We start from the raw sequence: 26080 nt of genomic DNA, 5'->3' as shown, positions 1-26080 counted from the left end.
GCAGGATGCGGGGACCTGGAGCACAGTGAAGCGAGGCTTTAAGCAACGTTCTTGCCAGAGCAGGTGTGGGCAGGACAGGCACCTGAAGTCATCTTTTTTTTTTTTTCTAATTTTTTAATGTTTTATTTATTTCAGAAAGAGAGACAGAGAGACAGTGTGAGCAGGGGAGGGTCAGAGAGAGAGGGAGACACAGAATCTGAAGCAGGCTCCAGGCTCTGAGCTGGCTGTCAGCACAGAGCCCTACGCGGGGCTCAAACCCACAAATTGTGAGATCATGACCTGAGCCGAAGTCGGACGTTTAATGGACTAAGCCACCCAGGTGCCCCTGAAGTCATCCTTTAAAGATTATATAATCGGGCGATTGGGTGACACAGTCAGTTAAGTGTCCAACTCTTGATCTTGGCTCAAGTTACAATCTCATAGTTGGTGAGTTGAAGCCCCATACTGGCCTCTGTGCCATCGGTTGGGATTCTGTCTCTCCTTCTCTCAGCTCCTCCCTGCTTGCTCATTCCCTCTCGCTCTCTCTCAAAATAAATAAACTTTAAAAAAGGCTATATAACCAGTAGATATTTGCCAGTAAAAAATGGCTTGAAATGTTATTTGATAATGCTATTAGTAAACAAGGAAGAGAAAAATATATACTTTAGGCATAATCAATATATAAAAACTCAAAATCACAGAAACAGTAATTCAAAGGATAGTCTGGAATACAGGCAATTTATTCATTACAAAAATTTACTATAGGATTGCTGTAAATAGGTAGCCCTATGTCATTTACAGACAGGTATTATGAATGAATAGGTCTATTAAAAAACAATTAAGTTTATTCAGTATTTGCCAACTACGTTACAGAGAAAAAGAAGGTATACTTAAGGCACAAAGTTTCCTCTCATAAAAAAAAATCCTATTTTAAGCCCATTCTTTGTAACTGTAGGGCGAAAAAAATATCAAAAGTATTAAATCCCTTTAATGTTTTTCTCAAGCTCCTTCAAGTGAACTTCAGTAATATGAAAAGGAGAAATACTCTCCGAACTTAGAGTCTTACATCTATGTTAAAAGGGCTTTTATTGAAATCAGTCCTTTTATGTAGTAGTTGTCAAATCAATAAAAACAATGTATAAGAAATATTTCAAAATGTCTTAAAGTACTTTTTTCCTACTGAATGTTTTATTAGTCTTCAGAGTAAGGGCTTACTGACTTCACTCCTCAATACGATTTTTGATGATTATTGTTGATATAATTCACTTAAATGATTACTTCGGAAAACAGGTTTCATCTCCTTTTCCCAGCTTCACTGTTTCTTTACATCTAGGCATAAGCTCCAACCCAAGTTGCTCACCGCAATTTACAGAGTTGCCCCAAACTTCTAGCTCTCTCATTTCGCTTATCTTTAATGGACCAAGATGGTTATTCACATCTTCCACAGAAAGCTGACCCATTTCCAACGGGTCATTCTAGGTCTAGGCAATCCCATTAGTTAGTTCAGTGTTACGGTCATCTTATATTTGTGGTTACAATAATACTCGTGACAATAATAAGTGCTGGCTACTTTGTTAATATTCTTAAACTCTACAAAAATGCCATTAAGGAAATCTTCATTTCAAAGTTGAGCAAAGAGGGGCTTGACAATGCTATGTAACTTGCCTAAGGCCACCAGCAGGTGAGTGGTAGGTTTGAGCCGTCTGGTCAGTGAGACTCCAAAACTCATACTATGTCTACTGTACCACTATCATACCACAATCAAGCTCCTTCTCCACAGGTCTTGTGATTAGTGCTTTCTGGTGGAGCATTTTAAATTGTGAAACGTTATTATGAGGTTATATATGCCTTCAAATAATATATTAAATTAGCCACTGGAATAATTAAAGACCAAAACAAAATAAAACCCATTTCTATAGGTTAGGTTCTTATAAACTGTTAAATACACAAAAGTTCGCTTAAATAAAAAACCTGAGGAAAATGAAAACCAAAGTAAAATGTGTATGAACAATATAAGTAGTCCCTTATTCATCTGATTTAGATATATTTTAATCATCGCTAATGTAGTTTTCAAAATAATAATTTGAGTTGTTCTTTTAAGTGTGATAGGAACTGGTTTGTGTTTTTCTTATATAGTAGTAGAATAATGGGATTTTAACCCAAAAAGTATCTCAGCTAGGTGAATGAAATTTTTAAAAAATTTAAAAGTATACTTTAAGTAGCTTAATTATAAGTAATTCAACCAGAAAAATTATGATATAAACATGTAGCAATACTTACACGTAATACTAACCAAGAGGGACCTTACTGCAAATTCACAGATTTGTTTCCATTTAGCATGAAATTTGGATGTGATCACAGGGATGATGATCTCTGCCGGAACATAGAACTGAATTGAATATGTCACAAAGATGCCAAAGGAATACAGAATTTTCACTGATTGATATAACCTGTTAAAAGAATATTTCAAAATTCAGTGATACTTTTCCCCCCAGACATATTGAGGTATAAGTGACAAAACTGTAATATACATAAAGTGTAAAACATGATTTAAGTATGCACTGTGAAAAGATTCCCATAATTGAGTTAATCAACACATCCATCACCTCACGTTTGCCTTGTTTTTTCTTTTTGGTGAGAACACTTTGGTTCTAGTCTCAGCAAATTTCAGTTAAATACTACAGTATTTTCAACTATAGTCACCACATTATACATCAGATCCTTAGAACTTGTCTTACAACTAAAAGTTTGTACCCTTTTGTCAAACTCTTTTTTCTATCCACCAGCCCCTAGGAATCTGGCTTTCTTCCTTTTACCTTTAATGTTAAGATAGGTAAGAAATCCAATACAAATGTAGGCCAGTATCTTACTAATTAAACACTTGTGTATATGTAAAAAAAAAAAAAAAAAGCCAGCTGATCTCTACTAAATTTCTAGATGACAGATGGACAGTTCATTTTGACAAGCCTAGAGAGCTTGAATGTGGCAATGCAAAGATTTCATAATCTTTCCAAATGTTGTTGGAAAATATTTCATTTTAGGCTAAGCCAATGTTTTAAAAAATTATTTGATGTTTATTTTTGAGAGAGAGAGATGGAGGAGTGTGAGCTGGGGTGGGCAGACAGAGAGGAAGATACAGAATCCAAAGCAGGCTCCAGGCTCTGAGCTGTCAGCATAGAGCCCGACACAGCACCTGAACTCCCAAACCACAAGATTGTGACCTGAGCCAAAGTCAGCCACTTAACCAATTGAGCTACCCAGGTGCCCCTAAGCCAATGTTTTAAAGGCTAGGCTGAGTCCCATGAAGACCTAATGTTTTTTTCTCAACTTTCTTTTAAAAACTGAGCATACTGTTGGTCTTTGATATCTTATTGATCCACATATAAAAGAAAAACTTCACATTGAACTTTGAGTTATATTCTCCTTGCTTAAAAATCTTGGTATCTATGTCATTAGTTGCAGAAATATCATCATTCTTAGGTCCAAAAAGAGGGCATCTAAATGGTTTCAACTCGCAAAGTTGATTACATAGGAACTCCACTTATACTAAGTTACATTAATAGGGAAATAAAGTCATTAGGCTGGGTTGATGCCCAGTGCTTCAAAACAGCACAGAAATTTTCAGTTTTATAAAAATCTGTAGATTTCTACATTGCCGACAGCGTCTTGTCAAAATCAGTATACATGTCCCGATAGAGACTTTGGTTAACTGCCTTTTGTGTGGCCAAAGAACACTTTTAAAATGTTGATTGATAGTGGCACAGAGAGAAAACACAGAATCATAGGACTCAGAGCATTATTCAATCTACTCTCTTACGTTACAGATAATAAAATTATGTGTTGTGTTTTTTTGAAATTTTGAATATTTTACAATTAAAATAAAAAAACCATTGCTCTTGTATTCTTTAAAAATAAAACAAAAACAACTGGAGAGGAGGCCATGGATGGAAAGTGCCGCATTAGCCACATCATCTTTAGGCAGAAGCATCACTGACAGCCCCAATCTCCCCTTCAGAGCCTTGCTTTCCCGCCTGCCAGGCCTATGCACAGGGAAGAGTGTGTCTTCCTTAGGAGGGAAAATACAATCATTTTAAAGGGATACAAAATAGTCCACTTTTGGCAAAGGAAGTCCTCAACATTAATTAGGCTTTAAGCTTATTTCCGATGTCTTAAGGCTTATAGTAAAGATTATCAACAATTCTCTAAACTGTGGCCAAGAAAGAAGGAAGTCAGTAAGTCTCCTTCCATAATATATGCATCACAGGAGTAAGGGGAAGGAAAAACAGCCAAGTAGAAAGAGCTTTGAAAATACCGCAAACAACGTAATTAAAGAAAGAAGGAACTCCTTAGGGCTAGCAACAATAAAATCGTAATACTGAAATGATTTCAGGATTTACTTCTCAGCTTGAGGCTTAAAATTTAAATATGAATGGTCAAATTATTGCAATGTACAGAATAGTGGAAAGACTCCTGCTTCATTTATTCTGATATGTAACTGTAGACAATTAAATGAATATTCTTACCAGTTTATTATCAGAACATTCCTTTTGTTCAAATTATCTTTTAACTTGTTTTTAAACGTGGTTAACAATATATTTTAAAATACATCATTATGCATATAGGTATAATTACTTTTCTATTGATTTAAAACAAGTTATACATGCTAAGGATCTGGTTATTATTAATGCCAGTCAATAATATTGATTATATGCAAATAGTATCATTTGGTATTAGAGTTAATGGAAAATAAAATGATATGAATCTTTTACAGGCTAGTATACTTCTAATTATCAACCACAGAAGAGTAACATAGAAATAAGAGTGTTTAAGAAAAGCACTGCAGTTTTTAAAATCAGTTGTTCCATTTTTACTTCTTTTCTAAGAATCTACTCATTTCTGTGTTTGTCATCTATATTTTCAATCACCCTAAACTATTTTTCTCTAATCATCTTTTCAATAGATATTATCACCTTTTTTCTTAATTTGGTTGTAAGCAGGCATCTATGTACCAAGTTTTAGAAATGAAGACTTTAATAATCTACTCTTAAACTGTATCTCCAAAGGACAAAAACTTTAAGTTACAGGAATTTGTTTTGAAGATATAGAAGAATGTAAACAACTTTTCAATAACACTTAATGCACACTACAAATTACTGTAAAACTCACTGCCAAAGTTCTTGAAAGTTAGAGACTATGATTTATTCTCCTCTGTATAACCCCCACTGCGCTTAGCAGTTCACAAATATTTATTAAGTAAATATTAATAATAAAAAATGGATATGGATAGGTAATTCTCAGAAACTGTATCTATTCAATATCACAAATAAAAATACTTCAAAGAATAAAATAATTCTTGCTGGAAAACAACATTTATTATACGGTAGCAAAGAAATTTAATATCTTAGTAAAGAACATAAGTGTTTTTTTTTAAATAATTACTTTGCAGTCAATATATGAAATCTATGAAATCAGATTAGGGAGCAACTAAATGTTCCAATGAAAACATTAGTTTTAAAAACACGGCATTTCAAAATTTTCAGAGCTTCTATTCTTTTCCCCACATTGGCTAGCAAATCAATACTTACCCTAAATTTACAGCTAGGAATCTTAAAATTTTTGAAAAGACAACCTGGGAAATCGCTGCTGACTGCTTCTCTTTCTTGCAAGGCTGAATACAAAAAGCTATGCCTGGAAGGACTCTGATAACTCACTTTCCCTCTTAGACCCTTGGTGATACTCGGGCTAAGAATCTGATCTTAGTTCTGTTAAGAAGAGAAGTCTGAGGACTAGCTACAATCCTTACCAAGAACCTCACCTCATGCTAAGCTGAAAAATAATGCAATAATGGTTTTTACTCTTCACAACTACACTGAATGCTGTAAGCCACTCAGCTTTTATAGCATCTTCATTAAACTGTTAAGTATTACAAGGAAGAGATTTTTCATCTGTTCACTGCTAGTGCCTGGAACAGTACCTAAAAGTCCATAAAAGGCATACAATAGGTATCCGTGAGATGCCCTTCATTTTGAATTTAATATAACTAATAATAATCATTATGATGAGAAAAGTCAGAGGCAGTTTGGGCAGGCCAAGATTCCCAGTTACAGGCAACTTTAATATTGGAAAAAATAAGTCTGTCGCATAATTTTGAGAGCCACTAAAAGTTGTAATGAGGAAAAAAAAGAATTTGTGAGGGAGAGGACAGAGAGAATAGTCTAGGATGTATGAATCTTATTTTTCCAGTTTCCTTCAATTTATTTCTCTTACTGCTTTTTTATTGTACCCTTTGGTGAGCCCATTCTTGCCTAAATATTTTCATTGTAGGGAACAAGCTCCTCAGATCTCACTCCCTGACTGCCTGGTAGGATCCATCAAGACACAGCTTGATTACCTGCCGTTACTTGTCAGCTAGTTCCCAGAATATCCGTGCTCATAGCTCATGTATGCTACCAACATGGGCTAGACTTGGGGTTTATTCTGTTTGGGAAGGAAAATGAAGAACCAGTTCAATTATCTTAATAAATTAAAATGCCTGCCTTAGACCTTTCCTGTTCTTATATGGTCTTCTCTATTTTTTTTAAAAAAAATGTTTATTTATTTTTGAGAGAGAGAGAGAAAGAGAGCATGAGCAGGGGAGGGGCAGATAGAAAGAGAAAGACACAGAGACAGAGTTAGAGAGAGAGAAAGAGAGAGAGAGAGAGAGAGAGAGAGAGAGAGAATCCTAAGCAGGCTCCATGCTGTCATTGCAGAGCCTGATGAGGGGCTTGATCTCAGGAACCATGAGGTCATCACCTGAGCTGAAATCAAGAGTTGGATGATTAACCTACTGAGCCACCCAGGTGCCCCAATCGTTCTTCTCTATTTTTTAACTGAATGTTTTGTATCCAATACATACTTCACAAAAAATGCCACATGTGGGATAGCAGAAGCACCTTACTGCTTCTCAGTATTTGTTTGTATGAAAAGCTGATACCTTTGATGTTTCTTAGTGGAAGTGCTATGCGTGCTGAATGAGTAACATGTAAATTTATTCTAGGCCAGGATTTTTCAAACTCTAATCATGACCCATTAATGGGCTATGATATTAATTGAGTTATGAATATGTTTTTTCCCTAATATATAGACTGGAATAGAGAATATCAGGGGATACCATATGCAGAAATATGTGTTTTTATCTAACCTTATACTTAACATTTATATGTGTATGGGCAGTATATACCATAAAAACTCATATACACACAGACACACAGACACTTAATTCTATGATGACTTTTCTATAAAACATTACCCTCTCTTACTATGGGCTATAGTGAGAAAAGGTATAAAGTCACTACCTGGAACCAAATAAGAAGGCATGGTAACTGCTAGGGAAAAGGTAAAGGGGTATGGAACAGACCTCGTGTTTCCAGCTGGTAAAAAGCAAGCAAAAGAACAAAAGTGAACAAAGGAAACCACAACACAAAGATATTTGTTCCTACAATGTATATACCATCACTCACAAGGACACAGTAAGACAGAACTCACATAAATACTATTTGCTATCTTAAGTCCTCTTGTGAACTTGTTATACCGCCACTGATGCTCAAATCTCCATACCTTCAACCTTCCCTTACAACAATGACACGAACTAGAAACCATCATCTGATGGCTTACATTCCAAAAATTGCTATCAGAGCAGGTAGAGAGACCCATAATCTAAACACAGTCACCCGGAAGATTTTACAATGATGTCGCATCCATGCTCCAACATAAATACTGTTCATCTGCTGGTTTCCACATTCTGATATTTTCTTCAGGCTAATTTCATGCACACTTTTCCTACTTAGGACTTCTATGATGGTAAGAAGAGTCTATAAATTAAAGCAGTACACAGCAATTTATGTCAAACCCTGGGACCACTGTGTGAAGAACGGCATCTACATAAAGTGATATGAAAAACCCTTCATATCGATCCAGACAAAAAGAAACACCCTTTTATGATCTGGGCTATGTTACCATCATGGCTTTATTTGTATAGTGTTTTTAAATCTGGTATCCAAAAGATTATTTCCTCTTGGTTATTCTGCTTGCAACAGCACCGTGCCTTTGCACTTCAGACGACATACTAACTCCTGGAGGGTGGCAGCATGCTAGGGCTTCTCAGAGGATGGGCTATACACAGTGGGTCGCTTGAAGTGTCAGTTTCAAATGTTTTTTTTGAGGGAGAACTATTTTTATAAAAAGCAACATCAAGATTATGATTATGTAAAAGGTCTACTTTTTAAAACACAGCATGAGCTGATGCTATGCTTGAGGCAGGCTATTTGGGCAAGTCTTTGCTCAAGACTCCCAGGAAAGCACTTTTTTCTTCTTCTCTCCACTGCTATTTAGGTTACGTTAGTGGAAGCCTTGGAAAAACACTGCTGAAACATCACTCAACTAGGACTAGTAGTGGTGCCTTGGTGATACTATCAGGTAACACGGGAAATGCTATTAAACCTAGAATCCTATTTAGCAAACATTTACTAAGGGTCTCTTAAACTCTGAGCAATGTGCTAGATCACAGAGATACATCATAAGTCTATAAGATGAAGGGTTCCTGACCTCATGGTGCTTATATTCTAGCTCAATTATCATTAAAATACATTCTTTGCTTCAAAATCTAAATTTGATACATTGCACACTACTACTCATAACTAGTTTTAAAAGATGTCACCTTAGTCAATAAACAGTTAATAACTTGGAGCTTTTCTAATTCATACTTGCTTTATCCCAGGGCTGCTTTCTAATTCAGTATTTTCTGGTAGTAATGCCCCTGCATGACATCAGAAGCCCTTTACAGCTCCCCTGAGCTAGCAGCTACGGGTTTCCTAGGCTGTTGCAACAGCCATCGGCTTTTATACTGACAGTAATGAGTACACTGCGCATTCTCTGACTTCCTAGGCCAATATCATCCGAAGCACAGGGAAGGAAAGGAAGAAGAGACTCAGAGAGAGCACAATAAGAAATCTTAGATATAATCCCATGGTCATTCTGGTCCAAACTTCTCCTTTTACAGAAGACTACCACTGTAAAAAGACATGCGTCTCCTCAGCAGTCTTTCACAGCCTTGGCTATTGTTCTAACTGTCCCAGCTGCTGAGACCATAATGAAATGGAGAGTAGGCCACACAAGTCTTGTCTCCACAAGGAGAATAAACTACCCAACACAAGTTACCTAAAGGTGAATGACAAATCTTCACTTGCTTTCCGTTCTCCCCCAGATCTTTATTTCTTAGGATACACATACTAGCCTTTCTTCTAAATGAAAAGCTGTTTACTTAGCTTTCTTGAATAGAAATGATGATGCGATGGTTCCTTTTTATTCAAGACTTGTAACTAATTCTGTTCTAATTGTAAAGTCATAGCAACTGGGGATAAGGGGAGCGTGGGAACGGGATGTGGAAAAAGGGAAGGATTAAATAGAGCTACTGCAGGGACAGTATCACCCCGTGGGATTTAGTGAATAGCAGAAGCATTCCTTACTCGTCCTTCCCAATGTTCCTTAACTATGTTCTTAACTCTCTGGGGACAGGAACACCTGAACCCGATGTGTGTGCTCCCACTTCAGTCCCTTCCCTCGGGGAAGAATTCTGAGATTGTTTCCACCTAATTTTAGTTTTGACATTAAAAGTCATTGTCAACTTTATTTATAAAAAATTAAAAATTTTTTTTTAACATTTATTTTTTTGAGAGAGAGCAAGCATAAGCAGGGGAGAGGCTGAGAGAGGGAGACAGAAGATCTGCAGCAGGTTCTGCGCCATGAGCACAAAGACTAATGTGGGACTCGAACTCTGGACTGTGAGACCATGATCTGAGCTGAAATCATGAGTTGACCTCTTAACTGACTAAGCCACCCAGGCCCCCTGTATAAAATTATTAAGATTTACTCTAAATATTATTCTAAGTGCGGAAAAATATCAGTTTTCTAGACACAGTATCTGAAAAGAGGAACTAAGATACTATAATTTTTAGCCTGATTGTCTTATATTAGCGTATAAGTTGCTAGTCCATATTAAATCATTACAAAAAGAAGCATATTTGGAAGAAACAAAATTATATAATCAACTATAACATAGGTTAATAAAATAAATGCTTAAAATTATGTATCTTGCTTGTAGTCATGTCTCTAGCCTGAAACAAATGTATGACATTTGAACATGTTTCCATCTTGAAATACATTTATAAAATGTGTCATGGCTAAAGCAGAACTAGAACTTTAAAAAATGAACACACTGCATATGCGTCCCTTGTGCAGCCTGGAAACTATTCTAGGGATATTCTCTCTACCACAAATGGCTTCCTCTATGCATTTGGTCTTACATTTTCGACTCCAATAAAAACCCGAGACGTAGATGACTACTGAATGGTAGACAAACAAGAAGCCAGTCAGAATATATAATATTTTAAAATATTTCAAGTTTCACAGACTTCTATCCAAGCAGCTCTAGAAGTGTGACATTAATTAAATCAGCAATTTAATATTTATTCTTTGTATTTATCAAAACTAAGGAGTTATCTTCCATTTTATAAATAAGGGAGCATATCTACATGGTAATCAATACCAATGCCTTTTTAAAATCTCCAGGGACCAATCTCTGGAAGAAGGAAAAACCTAAATATTGCTTAATTTTGCAGAATATGGTTCTAATATTAAGATAATATTAAGATGCACCATATTATTTTTTTATAATGAGTCCTACCTGTGTTCTAAAAGGACCTGGGGTATGTACAAGATTAAAGCTGACCAGTAAAACAGTGAGGGTCACAAGTGACGGGTTTTATTACTTTATCTGGAACCGAGAGTGTTGGATTTTTTGGCAGCAAGTATATGTATTACATTTTTTATTACAGTGAGTCCATATTAAAAGAATCCATGTTTTATTTTATTTCATTCAAATCTGCAACACCCTACAATTTTTAATCTTTTTAAAGAATCCCCATAGGATCTATAAAATACTAGATGGTCTCCTCTGAAGATTATGAAAAAATTCTAGGTTATACAAATAAGAAATCACAATAAAAATTTTAAATGTTTAAACCATAAATCCAAAAATATCTTTGTCATCAAATATTGGTAAGCAACATCTAGAGAATATACAAGCTAGGAAGAAAATCAGGTCTACCTACCATACATCCTGGGGAAGATTTAAAGTTATGCTGCCTTTAATTTCATCATGGAAACACATGTATCCTAAGGTAGCTAATGTTACATACAAAGTTGTAACAATTCCCATGCCAATATTCAATGCTTGGGGGAAGCGTTTTGATTCTTTCATTTGATTTTCCAGTGGAAGCACCTGAAAAGAGAATGTAGGTAATTCAGAACGATCTGTCTTATATTTACACAAGTATTCTTCTATATATACAAACTAATCCTTCTATAGCTTATATGCAAATTTTATTTCCTTAAAAAACCTTATATTTGCTGAATATTTTTCTTGGTGTTATATATATTATTTATACTACAGATTTTTAAATCCTTTAAACAAAAACATCTGAAATCACCTCTTAGTAGGCAAACCTGTCAGGTTTTTGTAAATAAACTTTTTATTTTGGAATAATTTCAGATTTACAGAAGAATTGCAAAGATAAACAGAAAACTTCCATACACCCCCAACCAGTTTCCCCTACTGTTAACAATTTATACTACCAAAGTACATTTGTTACAACTAAGATCCAACATTGGTATGTTACTATTAAACTCCAAATTTTATTTGGATTTCATTAGTTTTTCTACCAATGTCCTTTTTCTGTTCCAGGGTCCCTTCCAGGATGTCACATTGCATTTTGTCACCATGTCTCCTGTGTCCTTAGTCTTCTCTTAACTATGATGGATTCTCAATCCTTTATCATTGTTCATCATCTTGACAGTTTTGAGGAGTACTGGTTAGGTATTTGGTATAATTTCTCCCTACTGGGGCTTGTCTGATGTTGTCTGATGTTTGGACACTGGGATTATAGGTTTTAGAAGAAGATATCACAGAAGTGAAACGCCCTTCTCATCACACACACTATCAACACGATTTATCACTTGGTTATGGCAGTGCCTGCCAGGTTTCTCTGCTTGTAAAGGTCTTTTCTTCTTTCTCATATATTCTGTTCATTGGAAGCCAAGTCACTATATGCAGCCCATAATCTAGGGACTGGGGAGATTAAGCTATACCTTCTGGAGGGGAAGTACCTACATAAGTGATTTGGGAATCCCTCTATGTACATATATTTAATTGCTCAGTTATATTAGCATGCATTCATGTATACTGTTTTATACTTTGGGTGTGAATCCAAAGCATTTATTTTGTTGCTCATATTATTCTATCTTTGGTCATCATGATTAGGTTCTTGTATTCTTTGTATTCCTTTGACATGCCTCTGTTCTTTTGTTTTTTGAGCACTTCCATACTTTTGGGCACTACAAAATGCTCCAGACTCATCTTGAAAATCCTTGTTTCAACCCCAGAATCAGCCATTTCTCCAAAGAAATTTGGTTCTTTTGTTGTAGAATAGTACTTAGAAATCAAGATCTGGGTGCTGAGTGGACTTAAAGTGACTGTGTATTTGTGCTTTAGGACTTCTCATCTGATAGTGCTAGGAAATACATGTGTAGGTACTAACCTATGTGTATTCATGTTATAACTGCTTCTGTGTCCACCTGTATCTACTGTGTGTCAATTGGATGAATAAGTTATTTTTATTATGTAAAAACAAACTTAAAAAAAAGAAGAAAAAGGCTAACTGAAGAGTTAAGCTACTTTAGGCAAATCTTCAGAGGTTCTGGCCATGTGATCTGATCATACAGTAAAAGACACTAAGAAACAGTTAACAGCAATTATTTACTGAGTTCTTACAATTTACCATTTTTTATTGAGATAAAATTGGCATATAACATTATATTAGTTTCAGGTAGACAACATAACAATTTGGTATTTGCCTATACTGCAACATGATCTCCACACTAAGTCTAGTTATCATCCATCACCATCAAAATTACAATTTTTTTTGTAATGAGAACTTTAAAGATTTATTCTCTTGAAGACTTTCAAATATGCAATAAAGTATTACTACCTATAGTTGCCATGCAAAATTGACAAACCTTTAGCTAGACTCACCAGTTAAAAAGGAGAGAGGACACAAATAAAATCAGAAATGAAAGAGAAGTTAAAACTGATACTACAGAAATACAAAGGGTTGTAAGAGCCTATAATCGACAATTATAAGCTGATAAATTCAACAAGGGTAAATTCCTTGAGATATATAATTCCAATTCATATACCATGAAGCCATAGAAAATCTGAATAGAAAGATTACTAGTAAGGAGACTGAATCAGTAATCAAAAAAACTTCTAACAAACAAAATTCCGGGGCCAGATGACTTCACAAGCAAATTCTACCAAACATTCAAATATGATTTAATACCAATCCTTTTCAAATTCTTCCGGAAAACTGAAGAGGAGGGAACACTTCTAAACTCACTTTACGAGGCCAGCATTACCCTAATATCAAAAGTAGACAAGGACACACACACACAAAAAAGAAAGAAAATTATAAAAAATATCCCTGATGAACACAGATGTAAAAATCCTCAACAAAATAGCAAACTGAATTCAACAACACATTAAAAGGATCATACATCACAATCAAGCGGGATTTATTCCTGGGATGCAAGGAGGTTTCAGAATCTATAAATGAATCAACATGATACACCAAAATTTATCCTTTTATTATAAAGGATAAAAATCACATGATGATCACCACAGATGCAAGAAACACACCTATAAAATTCAATATCCATTCATGATAAAAATACTCCACAAAATATTTACATGGGCAACATTACTCGACATAATAAAAGGCCATATACCACAGGCCCACAGCTACTATCAACTCAACAGTGAAAAGCTGAAACTTCTCTTCTACGATCAGGAAAAGTCAAGGATGGTCATGTTCACCCTTTTGTTCAGTTTAAATGCTCCTTCAATTCTAAATGATAACCTTTCCAGGTAAAGTATTCTTGGTTAGAAGGGGTTTCCCTCCCCCCCTTTCAGCACTTTGAATGTATCATGCCACTCCTTTCTGTTCTGCAAAGTTTCTGCTGAAAAATCTGTTAACAGCCTTATGGGAGTTCCCTTGTACATAACAAGTTGTTTTTCTCTTGCTGCTTTAAAAATTCTTTGATTTTTGACATTCTAATTATAATGTGTCTTTGTGTGGGTCTCTTTGGCTTCAGCTTATTTGGAACTATCTGTGGCCCTGGATGTCTGTTTCCTTCCCCAGGTTAGGGAGTTTTCCAGCCATTATTTCTTTGTTATTTTTTATGCCTCTTTTCCTCTTTCCTCCATTGAGGACCCTATAATGCAAATGCTATTCTGCCTGATGTTGTCTCATAGGTCCCTTAAGCTTTCTTTACTTTTTCCATTTTTTTTTTCTTTCTCCTGCTCTGTCTCACGCAGTGAGTTTCACTGCCCCATCTTCGAGGTCACTGATCAGCTCTGCTTCATCTGGTCAGCCGCTAAACCCCTCTAGTATATTTTCCAGTTCAGTTATCACATTCTTTAGCTTTGTGACTTCTGTTTGGTACTTATATTTTTCTTTCTCTTTGTTGAAATTCTGTGTCTACCCATTCTTCTCCGAAATTTCACCAGCATCTTTATGACCATGACTTTAAACTCTTATCCAGGTAGATTACTCATCTCCATTTCATTAAGGTCTTTTTCAGTTTTGTCTTGTTCCTTCATTTGGAACACATTCCTCCATCTCATTTTTCTTGACTTTTCATGTTTGTTTCTGTGTATACATCTCCCAGTCCTGAAGGAGTGATCTTGTGTAGGCGATAAACTCTTTCATTCAACCTTGACCTAGGTCTGGGTTGTCTCTTGAACTTTTGTGATTGTCTAAGTAGCCTGATTTAATCTTAAGACGTTACAGTTGTTGAGGGTATGCCAAGACCTGCCAGTGTTCCAGTGTGAGATTTTAGTCAGTACCAAGTTTCAGAATAATTGAAAGCTGGATTCTTGGGCAGCAGCGTTTAAAGTACGGAAATACACAGTCCTCTAAGGCTATAACTGTTAACATTGCTGATCTCTACAGGAGAAGATCTGGAGGGGTCCCCTGGACAACAGTTGCAAAAATGGAGGCTTCAGACAACAGTATAAGCTCCTTTCCAACATGTATCGCCAGGCTGTAGCAAGGCCAAGGGAGGGCACAAGATGCTATCTCTCTGTCTGTGTCCCGAGACTGCTTTGGTAGCCTCAAGATGCGCAGCAAACCTGAAGCCTGTCCCTCAGGTTACAGCTTCAAAACTTGTAAATAAGCCTTTTTCGCTGACAGACTAGGGTGCGTTTCAGTCAGCTGTCTGTGCAATGCCCTAGAAATGGCAGCCTGCCAAGAACCATCTTTCCCATTGTTACAGCCCCATGGGGCCCTGGAACATAAACCCTCCTAGCCACCAGGGCTAGGGAGCAAGGGGCGTCCCTGAGTGGACTATACTGCCCACAGCTTTGGTATGGCAGGGGGAAATGCTGGGGGCAGAGCACGCCCACCAGCATTAGCAAGGCGGAGGGAGGCTGCGGTGTTTGAGAGTGACCCCTGTGCCAGCACCACAGAGGGGGACTGCCAAAATGTTGCCTACCAGTGCCTCCATCCCCGGAGAAAGTCCCAACATGTCCCTGCCCCTCCAGAAGATTCTTTAAGATTTGCAAATGAATCTCCTCCACATATAATCTGGGCACTTTTCAAACTGCAGCTTTTATGCTACGTTCTGGGGCAAGTGAGTCCATATACAAGCCTTTTAAAAAGGAGTTTCTCAGGTCCTACAGTCCTTTGGATCCCACAGATGTAAATCCCCAGTGCAGGTCTGAAGGGTTGGGGTGCCTGATGTGGGGCACAAACCCCTTGCTCTTCAGGGAGAAGCTCCCTATATTGGGTTGCTGCACTGGGGGTGGTGTTTCTGGTGAGACCACCCCTCTGTGTCCCCCATTTGTCTCCATGGGGCCCTTTTATCCTCTGCTGTGGAAAGAACTCTTCAGCTAGTGTTCAATTCTTTTTTGGGGGGGATCATTCCATATGCAGCTGTTGACACAGTGTGTCCTTGGGAAGAGGTGAGTTCAGGATTCTCCTACTGACATCTTGGACCACTCTCTGCCAGGTATTTTTCTAGATGCTTTGCATGCAGCATCTCATGTGGTCCTCACAATAACACTATGAGATAATAATTCTAGTAATATCTGCACTTTTGAGATGATCAGGTCCATATGGGAAGAGTAATTGGTTAACAGAAGAGAGAACAATTTGGATGCTGTAAAGATCACTCAGACCTGAAATAAAGGGCAACAGTGAAGAATGGTGCCAGTACCAACAGAAAAGGAGAAAGGGAAGGAAATTCACATTTCATAGGCTCCTTCTGTGGCAAGCAGCATTTGGGTGTTTCAAATGTATTTTCATTTATGGGAAATAGGAAAGAAAAATAAACCTGCCTTCATTACTGATGGAATGGGGGAACCAGGGACAAAGTGAAAGGAACTGCTCCGATGTTTACCATCCTGTGAAAATAAAACTAGAAGTAACAGGGAAATGTGAAAGCGAAGCTGGTTTTGGATAAGACAGTCTATGTCGTACTTTGAAGCTGCTGAACTTAAGATGTCAGAGGAAGAACTTAACTGGAAATGTCTGATAGTTAACTAGAGTTTAACTAGAGACATAAGTGAAAACCTGTATTTATTTCTGTTAACGGTGATGCGTGGAACTGTAAGAATATGTGAGAATTCTCTAGGGGAGAATTTGGAGAGAGCAGGACCCGAACTGAAATGCTGTAACATTGTCCTCTAGATCTATTTTGTCTGTGGTTCACATAGATGTGTATAAGCGGTTTTGCTCCTATACCAAACTATCTGACAATGAAACATAAGCTACAGAGCCGAGAGCGATATTCTATTTCCCCCGAATCTACCCATTCCAGGCTTTAAATAGACTGGAAGCACCTTGAATGGACATATTTAAGATCTTAGAATCCTCAGGGTGCTGGTATTTCTTGGTATCAGCTTTATGATAATATAATTTCTCAAAACAAATATGACATGTGCAAATCTTAAGGGAGAATTTATATGTGGTTCTTCTATGTAATGGTAACTTTGTAACAATTTCAATTCACTTCAAATCATCTAATCTATAAAATATGGTGTTTGGGATCTGTCTGAACATAACTTCGGCTTGGCAGATTAGATGGAATACAGATAAAACAAAGTCGGCCTGGAGTTGATTTTTAAAGCTGGGCAATGCTTATATGAGAGTTCATAAGACTATTCTCAAGATTTTGTTATCAGGCTTGAAATTTTCCTTAAAAACATTAAATATCAGCTAAACTATAATTCGAGTCTATCCTACCAAACTGCAAACAGTGTTCTGGTAATGAAGACAATAGATATAAAAAAGAAAAATGCATTTTAAGTATGGGTTGACTACATAAATCTTTTTGTTGACTTAAAATTTTTTAAAATAAGAATAAAGAACAAATCCTTACCACTCCTATGCCTTCAAAAGCAAACACAGCAGTACCAAAAAAAAGTGGGTATTTTTTCCAACCAGCCACTATTGGAAGGTTGTGAGGATTTGGCATATTCTGGAGAAAGAAAAAAATAAGAGAAGTTACATCTTTACTTATTTTAAACAACGTAATATGAAAGTGTGAAATATATACTTTTGAGCTTCACAATGACAAATGTATGTTATAAAAGTGAATAATTCTTTCAATAGACACTTTAAGCATCCTATGTTAAACATAGCCAAGCTGTTAGAATTTTACTGCCAAAAGCCATTGTTTCCCCATGCCCACACATTCCACCTGAGCTCAATGCTCCTGATTACCTGTTTCCACCTTCAAGTCCCAGGCTGTTCACACTGGGTATGGCTCCTGGCACAACAGGAAATAACATAAGCATACTCAGTCTGAATGGAGCGCCATATAGTCAGTTATCACCCACTGCTCATGGTGTCCAGTGAAATTCATTTTCTACTCTGTTTTGCTCTTTCAGTCTCTAAGTTACCTGGTTCCTGATTTTGGCTTTCTACCTCATAACTCTGCTGCTTCCTCGTACAGGTCTCCTTCTGGTTGCAGTGTCTTATGCTTTAACCAGCCAGTTGCCATTACTTTTATTATTTGTATTTATTCTTTGTCCTGGCTTTGATTACTCGCCCCTGACCCACAGCCTTGTTCCAACTTTTGCTATGTGGAAACTCACAAGCTGTATATCCTGTTCAAGATCTCTGGTTCCACAGTGACTACATCTTCCAGCTACCCCAAGCCTGGTTCCCACTGTTTACCATCCTGTGTTCTCTGCCCTCCTTAATGTGAAATCGAATTCAAGGCCAAGAAAAGAGGATGAAAAAAGAAACTGAAGTGTAAAAAGCATATGGATAATGTGGGTAATAAAGAGGTCTAGAACATCTGAAGCGTAGGGAGACTTGTGCAACGTAACGGTGATACATGATGGAAAATACAAGTTATGGTCAAAATGAAAAGGGTATTTAAGTTTTCGGTCATTTGAGAATACCTAACTGGTATTCTCCCTCTCTCTCAAAAATGAATAAATGTTAAAAATTAAAAAAAAAAAAAAAAGGCTCACACTCTTCCCTCTACCTAAGGAACTTCCTTTCCTGCTCCACTAGTTCTTACATGCTCAGGTAAGGGGTCATGAACTACAGAAAGCCTTATGAGATGTTCTTGCCTGTCCTCTTCCATCTTACAGGCAACAGGAAAATGTCTACAGGTTTTACAATTCAGGGCGGGGGGAATGAAACACACCCATCATAACAGAGTTTGTAATAAATTGCCAATGGAGGTTTTAGGACAATTGTAATAGTAATATACAAGATGGACTGGATCAGGAAAGAATAGAGCAGGGATTCTTGACCCTTTCTGAGTCCTCGGCCCCTTTTAGAGATGAAAGCTATACACTGCTCAGTAGAAGAATGCATATATACATACAGAAACACTAAATCTTACAAATCATTTTAAGGGATTGGCAGATCCCCTGAATCCCATCAGCCAATTTTTTTTTAAAAGAATATTCTTTATAGGGTTAGGATCCCCTGACTTCGGACGATTAAATCAGCTGAGGTTGCATACTTCAGAGAGAGAGGTTACAGATTAGTAGACTGGCAGTGACTGGAAGTGGTTCAGAGGTGAAAGAAAATTATAAAATTACACCTCTAGACTGGTTCAAATCTTGCAATGTTACGCAGTTTACTGAGGCACTCCTAAAGCTTACAGCTCAATAGAGTAGACGTGACTATCTTCTGCAGCAATGTCAGAGAGCCCAGAAGCAGATTTAGCAAGATTCAAAGCCAGGCCTGAACACAAAGCCTGGGTGCTCCAGCTGAGCAGGACGCCCGTTTGCAGACTGTCTCCTGTGTGCCTCATAATGAAGTGGGGGTCTTTACATGCCATTACTTTTACGTCCAATGTAAACAAAGAATGAGTTACTAAGAAACATAGGTTAAAAACATGTTATACTTACCCTAACAACATACTGATATATTATCACAAGACTGACAGCCATGGAAAGGTTGGCGAGGAATGAAAGCACAAATAGATTCTTTAGCTCACGAATGAAGACCAAAAGAATTATAAATGGAAGAAAGCAAAGCATATATATCCTTAGGTCAATACTTCTTCTCTCACATGGATTTGATGAATTGGTACTATTCAAAAGGAACACTTTACTCTCCAGGAATCCTTCATGAACCTATACAGGATTACCAGGAGAATAAGGAAGAGGGGGAGAAAAAACTTTCATCAACTTATAAGTAACAAAATATAAAGAAAATTAACTATCTATACACTCTATGATGATTCCTTTACAATAAATAAAATGTTTATATTTTTTCAAGATATTCTAGCTTCCTAGAAATACATATTCATCTAATTTAAGGATAATTAAAATAGGACAATTCTTCTTTGCAAAAGAACTTCTTTTATCATACTGTAAAAAGAAAGTTCACTAGAAAATTATGAGGATGAATTTACCAACGTATTTTGAAGCTTTGTGCTCATGCTTCCAGCAAAGTCTCATTTTGCCTCTGTGATAATCAAAAGTGGAGACATACTTGCCTAGGAGGACCATATTCTACTCCAGATATCCTACTCTGACTTACTCTCTTCAGAGGAGGAAACAAGCTCTAAGTACCTCTTAGACATGCACAGTAGTCAAAATAAAGCTTAGAAATCATGGCCTAACTTTAAAGCTGTTTTATAAAACAACTTTATAAATTATCATCAATATCAAAGGGGCTCCTGGCTGGCTCAGGCAGTTAGAGCACACGACTCTTGATCCTGGGGTTGGGTTCAAGTTCCATGTTCAGTGTAGAGATTACTTAAAAATAAAATCTTTTAAATAAATAAATAAACAACCACTACTACCAATAAGTATTAAAAATCCACTAAATTTATGCATGGCCATGTGCTAGATGTAGATAAATTTTTGCTAGAGCAAAAAACTTCAATGAATCAATTTTAATCCCACCACTTCTATAAACCAACATTCAGTGTTCAAGATAGATACAATAATTTATAGTTTCCACATATTAAAAATTGTCTTATTCAATTAATCACATAACACAACTTACTAAAACAAAAATAACATTATGGAGGACTCTAAAAACACTCTTAAAAACTCACAGCAGAGGTATATAATATTATAATTTAAATAATAGGGAAAATCTATTTGCCCACAAACACTGTACCTCCCATTTGAACACAATGACATTATCAAGTCTCTAGATACATAAATTCTTAAGAACAAGATCCTATAATAACAATAGGAAGCATATTTTGAGTACTGAATTAAATATATACAACATCTCATCTAATCCTCAAAACAACTGTCTGAGATGGATGGTAGTATTAATATTAACTTATAGTTGAGGAACTTTAAGTTAAACTATAGTTGAGGTTTAAGGGAGGGTCTAAAAAACAAACTTACATAATATCAAGCCAGTAAGTGGTAGTTCTAGGATCCAAACACAGGTGGGAGACACTAGAATTTAGCTTGTGACCACTGTGTGTTAACTGGATCAAAACACTTCAATTTGGAAAGGGGGCCTTGCCCAATTAGCTCCTTGCCTTCTACATCTCTCTCTCTAAATATAATAAGTATTAAGAGGTCCATAAGTCAAAAGTCTAGAACAAAATTATAATGATTAGCAATTCAAGTGTTTAATTTTATACTTCTACCTGTGATAAACAATGTTTAGTATCACTACAAATATACACATCATCTTAAACTGCAGGCAATGTATTTACTAGTTTTAACTTTGATAGGCAATCTGTAAGTCGTACTGGACTAACAAACTCTCAGGTTATACCATGAACCATTTAAGAAATGCATACATCTTGTAACTGGCCATCAAGACTTTGTATTTTAATGTTTATTTGTTTTTTTGAGAGAGAGACAGAGTGCAAACAGGGAAGGAGCAGAGAGAGAGGGAGACACAGAACCCAAAACAGGGTCCTGGCTCTGAGCTGTCAGCACAGAGCCCAACGCAGGGCTCAAACCCACGGACCATGAAATCATGACCCAAGCCAAAGTCAGTCGCTCAACCAACTGAGCCACCCAGGTGCCCCCAAAACTTTGTGTTTTAGAATTTGAAATTAGAAGCAAAATTGGTAATTCACATTAGTTGGCTTTTAAAAATACATTTTATTTGTTGACTCATTTTCCCAATAACACAATTATTTATAGCCAAATGCCTCTGTATCAAAGAATACAGAATACTGCCAATAATCAGATTAGATAATGATCAACATTAAGCTCTAACAAGGATACCTGGCAAGAGAAAACCAGTTATACAACCAATTTTAAAAAGGGTTTTTGAATGGTGAGATGGTTGGGAACATGAAATTAATTCTATCACAAATATTTCATAAAATTTAGTATTCTTTGGCAGAAAAATGGTTATAAAAATTGTCAGGATTAAAAAAATAAAATAAAATAAAGTGTAGATACATACCCAGAGCAAGATTCAGGTAAACATTTGAGTCCTTTGGTGCCCTCTAGAGACAGATATTGGCTATCTAATAGGACTTCCTATGATCTCACATGTTTACCAAAATGCAAAACACTGAAATAAATATTATAAAATAAAATTACTAAATTCAGTTGTTTCCATTTAAAGCTTCAATTTACTAAAGTCTACTACTTATTAATTTTCAATGATTCAGAAATTTAATGGTTAAAATTCCAAAGGTAGATTATATTCAGCAGAGCTAAAATAAATACAAAATTAAAAAGCCTTAACACCCTATATTTGTATACTGCTTACATTTTGCAAAGGCTTTCACAAACTTTTTGTCAGCTGAGCCTCATGATAAGTTTAGGAGTAACAATGGGAGATTTTGTTATTATTCCCATTTTACATATAAGGAAACTAAGGCTTGCGCGGGGATAAGGAGATCTTGCCCAGTGTGTGATTTAAAACTGAGAGAGAAGCAATTTGAATTTGGATCGTCTGTCTTTAAAATCCAGGGTCTTAAGTATCACTATATCTTTTTTCTCTTAATATCATATCCCTTCCCCCCTCTTCATGCCCGTAAACACTACTTTATCTATCTGAAAGTTTCTAGAGCATCTTCGAGTAGGAACAGAGGGGAGCTACTATAGCCATGATGGATTAGAATCACTGGAGGTACTATCCATCCATTTTCTCCTGCCAACTGTCCACAGTGACTTGCAGGGAGCAGAAATAGTCCTGTGGCAGTTACAGAGGAGGAGGTTCACACATCTGTATGGCAGCTAAACCCTTACTTCTTTGATCTGATAACATATTGCACCTTTGATTTCATGTAGTTCATGTGGTAATAAACTTACAGTTTTTAACAGTAGTAGCAACTGGTAAAGCTATAATCAAACAGTGTCTATTATGGGAGACTGCTATAAAGTGTGAGAGAACAGGTGTGCAGAGCGTGAAAATCTCTGATGCTACTGTTTCAATGACCATCTGTCTGCTCTGCAAAGGGGAGGTGTTCACCATGGCTTTCAACTTTTCTCAAGTCTGCATGTCTTTTACCATGTTGCTTTTTACGACTCAAAAGGACTTTCACTGTTGCATCTTTGGCAGGCATTCTCCTCCCAGAGAGTCACTTGTTCTACCTGGTCTCCTTAGAACATGTGCAAATGAGTTGATTTCTTCCATTCAATTCTGGAAGCAACTGATAATATTTCATAGGAGAAAGTCACCAACCCTAAGCTTATAGACATTTATTGTATGCATTTATATCCTCTATGTCATATGCACACACATACACAACTAAAATCAGACAAGGTCCTGTCCAGTGATGAACAACTAATGTAACTGGCGGCAGCAGTGTGTCACAGAGAGACCTAGGTCTCAGTTTAATCCACATGACCTAGGGCACACTGCTCATCCTTTGTGAGATTCAGTTTACACATTCAAAAAATGAGTGTTGTATATTACAGAGTAGCGGTAAAAACTAAATGAAAAATGTCACACTTTATTAATACATGATTATAAGGCATTGTTGGCATTATTCATAAATTCAAATCAAGTTTGTTGGTGCCTCTCCTAGGACATACTAGAAGAGATACGTTACTATCATGTTGTACAATCCTGGAAAAGGATCATTTCCATCATATTTTATGTAAATGACTGGTAAGATGGTATGTCTTACCAGTTCTTGACAACAGAGTCTCTTGACTGAGTTAGTAATCAAAAGAACATGCAACTTGTGGAATTAAGTACTTGTAAGTCAAAAGCACATTGTCTATAACGATTAATGCTAACAAAAGCATCAACTCTCTTATTTATAAGGAAAGGTTGACTCAGTGAGCCTTTCCAACATTAAAAATCTAAGCTAGGGGCTTTAGGAAATTATGGCCCATACACCAAATCCAGCCTAACACCTAAATTCTTCAAATAAAGTTTTATTGGAATATTGCCATATATATACACTAATATCATTATTTTCTATGGCAAAGTCAAAAAGACCATATGGCCTGCAAAACTGGAAATACTTATTATCTGGCCTTTTCCAGAAAATTTGTCATTCCTGGTCTAAACGTAAAATGAAGCATACTTTATATTTAAAAAAGTGAGTCAAAGATATACTTATATATCTACATATAGATTCTTTAGAAACATATTCACATTATTATTTTTGCATTAAAATACCTACAAGCACTATGTCTTACTCTGTAAGATGTCTACTATTGTACAATGCACATATGGACAGTTAATAAATGTTATTGATTAAATAATGATTAAAGCAGAACAAGGTGTAATGTACTAGTTACAAGTTAAAGTGCATAAAGAAATGTGTTCTGGCTTTGTTTTCATAGGGGAGCTTTTTTATTTCAGTGCTTTGCATGTTTGTTCAAGTTGATAGTCAGTCTCTACCAAGACTGCAAACCACTTCCTTTTAAAGCGAACCCTTAAAATATGGAGAGAATTACAGAACACTACACATTTTGGACATGGTATCTTTTTAGACAATACCAATAATTACTGGATTTTAGTAATGCCCACACTTTACTTCACTTTTTAGGTTGCTGGCTAAACCATATACATTTACTTATAAAAAATTAATTTAAAAATATGCTCCCAAAACACCTGCTTATCTGATTTTGAGATCTAAATTTCAAATATGTAAGAATCAGTTAAATTATGTCCAGTTCTGATCTGACAGAACAAACACTATTGATATATAATGTCAAGAAAAGTAACATCAACAATAGTAGCAGAAAACAGTAGCAGAAAATCCAACTTACAAAAAATAAGACTAAAGGAAAATTTACAAAGGAACATGCTTTATGAAAGAAACACATTTTCATATTCAACCATGGCTTACTCAAAGGAAATATGATGCCAAAACTATGGAATGGGAAGAAACTGATGTCCATAACTGGAGAGAAATACTTACTTGTTTTACATTTTCAGCTAAGAAGACAATATAAACACTACAGAATCCCAGCTGGGTTATCACCAGGAAAAAGTCAACCACACTCCTGAAAAGAGACACCCACAAATAAGTATTGATAAGAGCTAAGGATATATTAATATATGTTTTCTCTTTTTAAACTATTTTAAAACATTTTATCATAGCTTATATTCTTTTCACTTCCTTAAAATTAGTAAATAAAATTTATTTTTCTACAAAGATCACACATTTATTATTAGTATGTGAACTAGTGAAGTATTACTCAGCAAAATGATGTTCCATTCAGTGAAAAGGCCAAAATTTCCCTATCATTTATTTCTGAAATTCAACAGTCTGGGCATCTGCTTATAAAATGATTTCATGAAAACATTTCATCTTTTAGATTAAGCCCATCTCCCCTACTTCCTGAGTTCTTTTTCTGATTAACCCAGTGTGGTTCCCAGCTCTCTTGGCTTCATGTCATTTGCAAATATGATGAGTGAGCATGCTCTCCACTATCCAAATCACTAATAAGAACATGAAATGAGAGAGCGCTGGGGGTGTGGCCCTAAATCATAAGACCAAAGACTTCTCCAGTAGCTTAGCTCTGAGTAAGCTTCAGTAGTATCTCTTAATGAGGTCCTTAAGAAAATTCCAGCCACAATGGCCCCTGGGTGGCTCAATCAGTTAAGTGTTTGACTCCTGATTTCGGCTCAGGTCATGATCTCAGAGTTCGTGAGATGGAGCTCTGCATCGGGCTCCGCACTGACAGTGGCAGAACCTGCTTGAGATTCTCTCTTTCCCTCTCTCTGTTCCTCTCCCTCTCCCACTCACTCTCTCTCTCTCTCTCAAAATAAATAAACATTTAAAAAAAGAGACTTCCAGCTACATAAAACAGTGTACAGAAGAGGGAAAGGGATGTCACCAAATTTGCATAGTTTGGGTACTGTGGTTAATTGATTTATAAATCTGCCTACATATTATTAATATGCAGCCCATTCTTCTCCATTTTGTCCAGGGAATGATGAGTGATTACAACAGCAGTCATCTATTAATTCATTACAGTCTTTGCTTGACAATCATTCTCAAGCTGTCAAACAATCTGGCCTACATATCTACAGGGCTTCCTTCTCTCATTTGAAACTGGAAGGGTCCTTGC

At 36.3% G+C, this 26080-nt stretch overlaps 1 protein-coding gene across 2 annotated transcripts in view; it reads right to left on the bottom strand.

The window, feature by feature from the left end:
* SLC36A4 (solute carrier family 36 member 4) overlaps positions 1 to 26080 on the bottom strand; it is a 51364-nt gene that overhangs the window by 5468 nt on the left and 19816 nt on the right. For both annotated transcript variants that reach the window (XM_039222362.1, XM_039222363.1), the window contains exons 6-10: positions 24925 to 25009; positions 19508 to 19735; positions 17512 to 17610; positions 11127 to 11296; positions 2260 to 2429 (exon numbers count right to left, since the gene is read on the bottom strand). In XM_039222362.1, the coding sequence (XP_039078293.1) occupies positions 2260 to 2429; positions 11127 to 11296; positions 17512 to 17610; positions 19508 to 19735; positions 24925 to 25009 (752 nt within the window). The remainder of the gene's footprint in view (positions 1 to 2259; positions 2430 to 11126; positions 11297 to 17511; positions 17611 to 19507; positions 19736 to 24924; positions 25010 to 26080) is intronic.

This window comes from Hyaena hyaena, unplaced genomic scaffold (assembly GCF_003009895.1).
Source record: "Hyaena hyaena isolate Hyena2069 unplaced genomic scaffold, ASM300989v1 scaffold_1111, whole genome shotgun sequence".
Lineage (NCBI taxonomy): Eukaryota > Metazoa > Chordata > Mammalia > Carnivora > Hyaenidae > Hyaena > Hyaena hyaena.
Note: the sequence above shows the minus strand (reverse complement) of the source record. Positions and strands in the feature narration are given on the sequence as shown.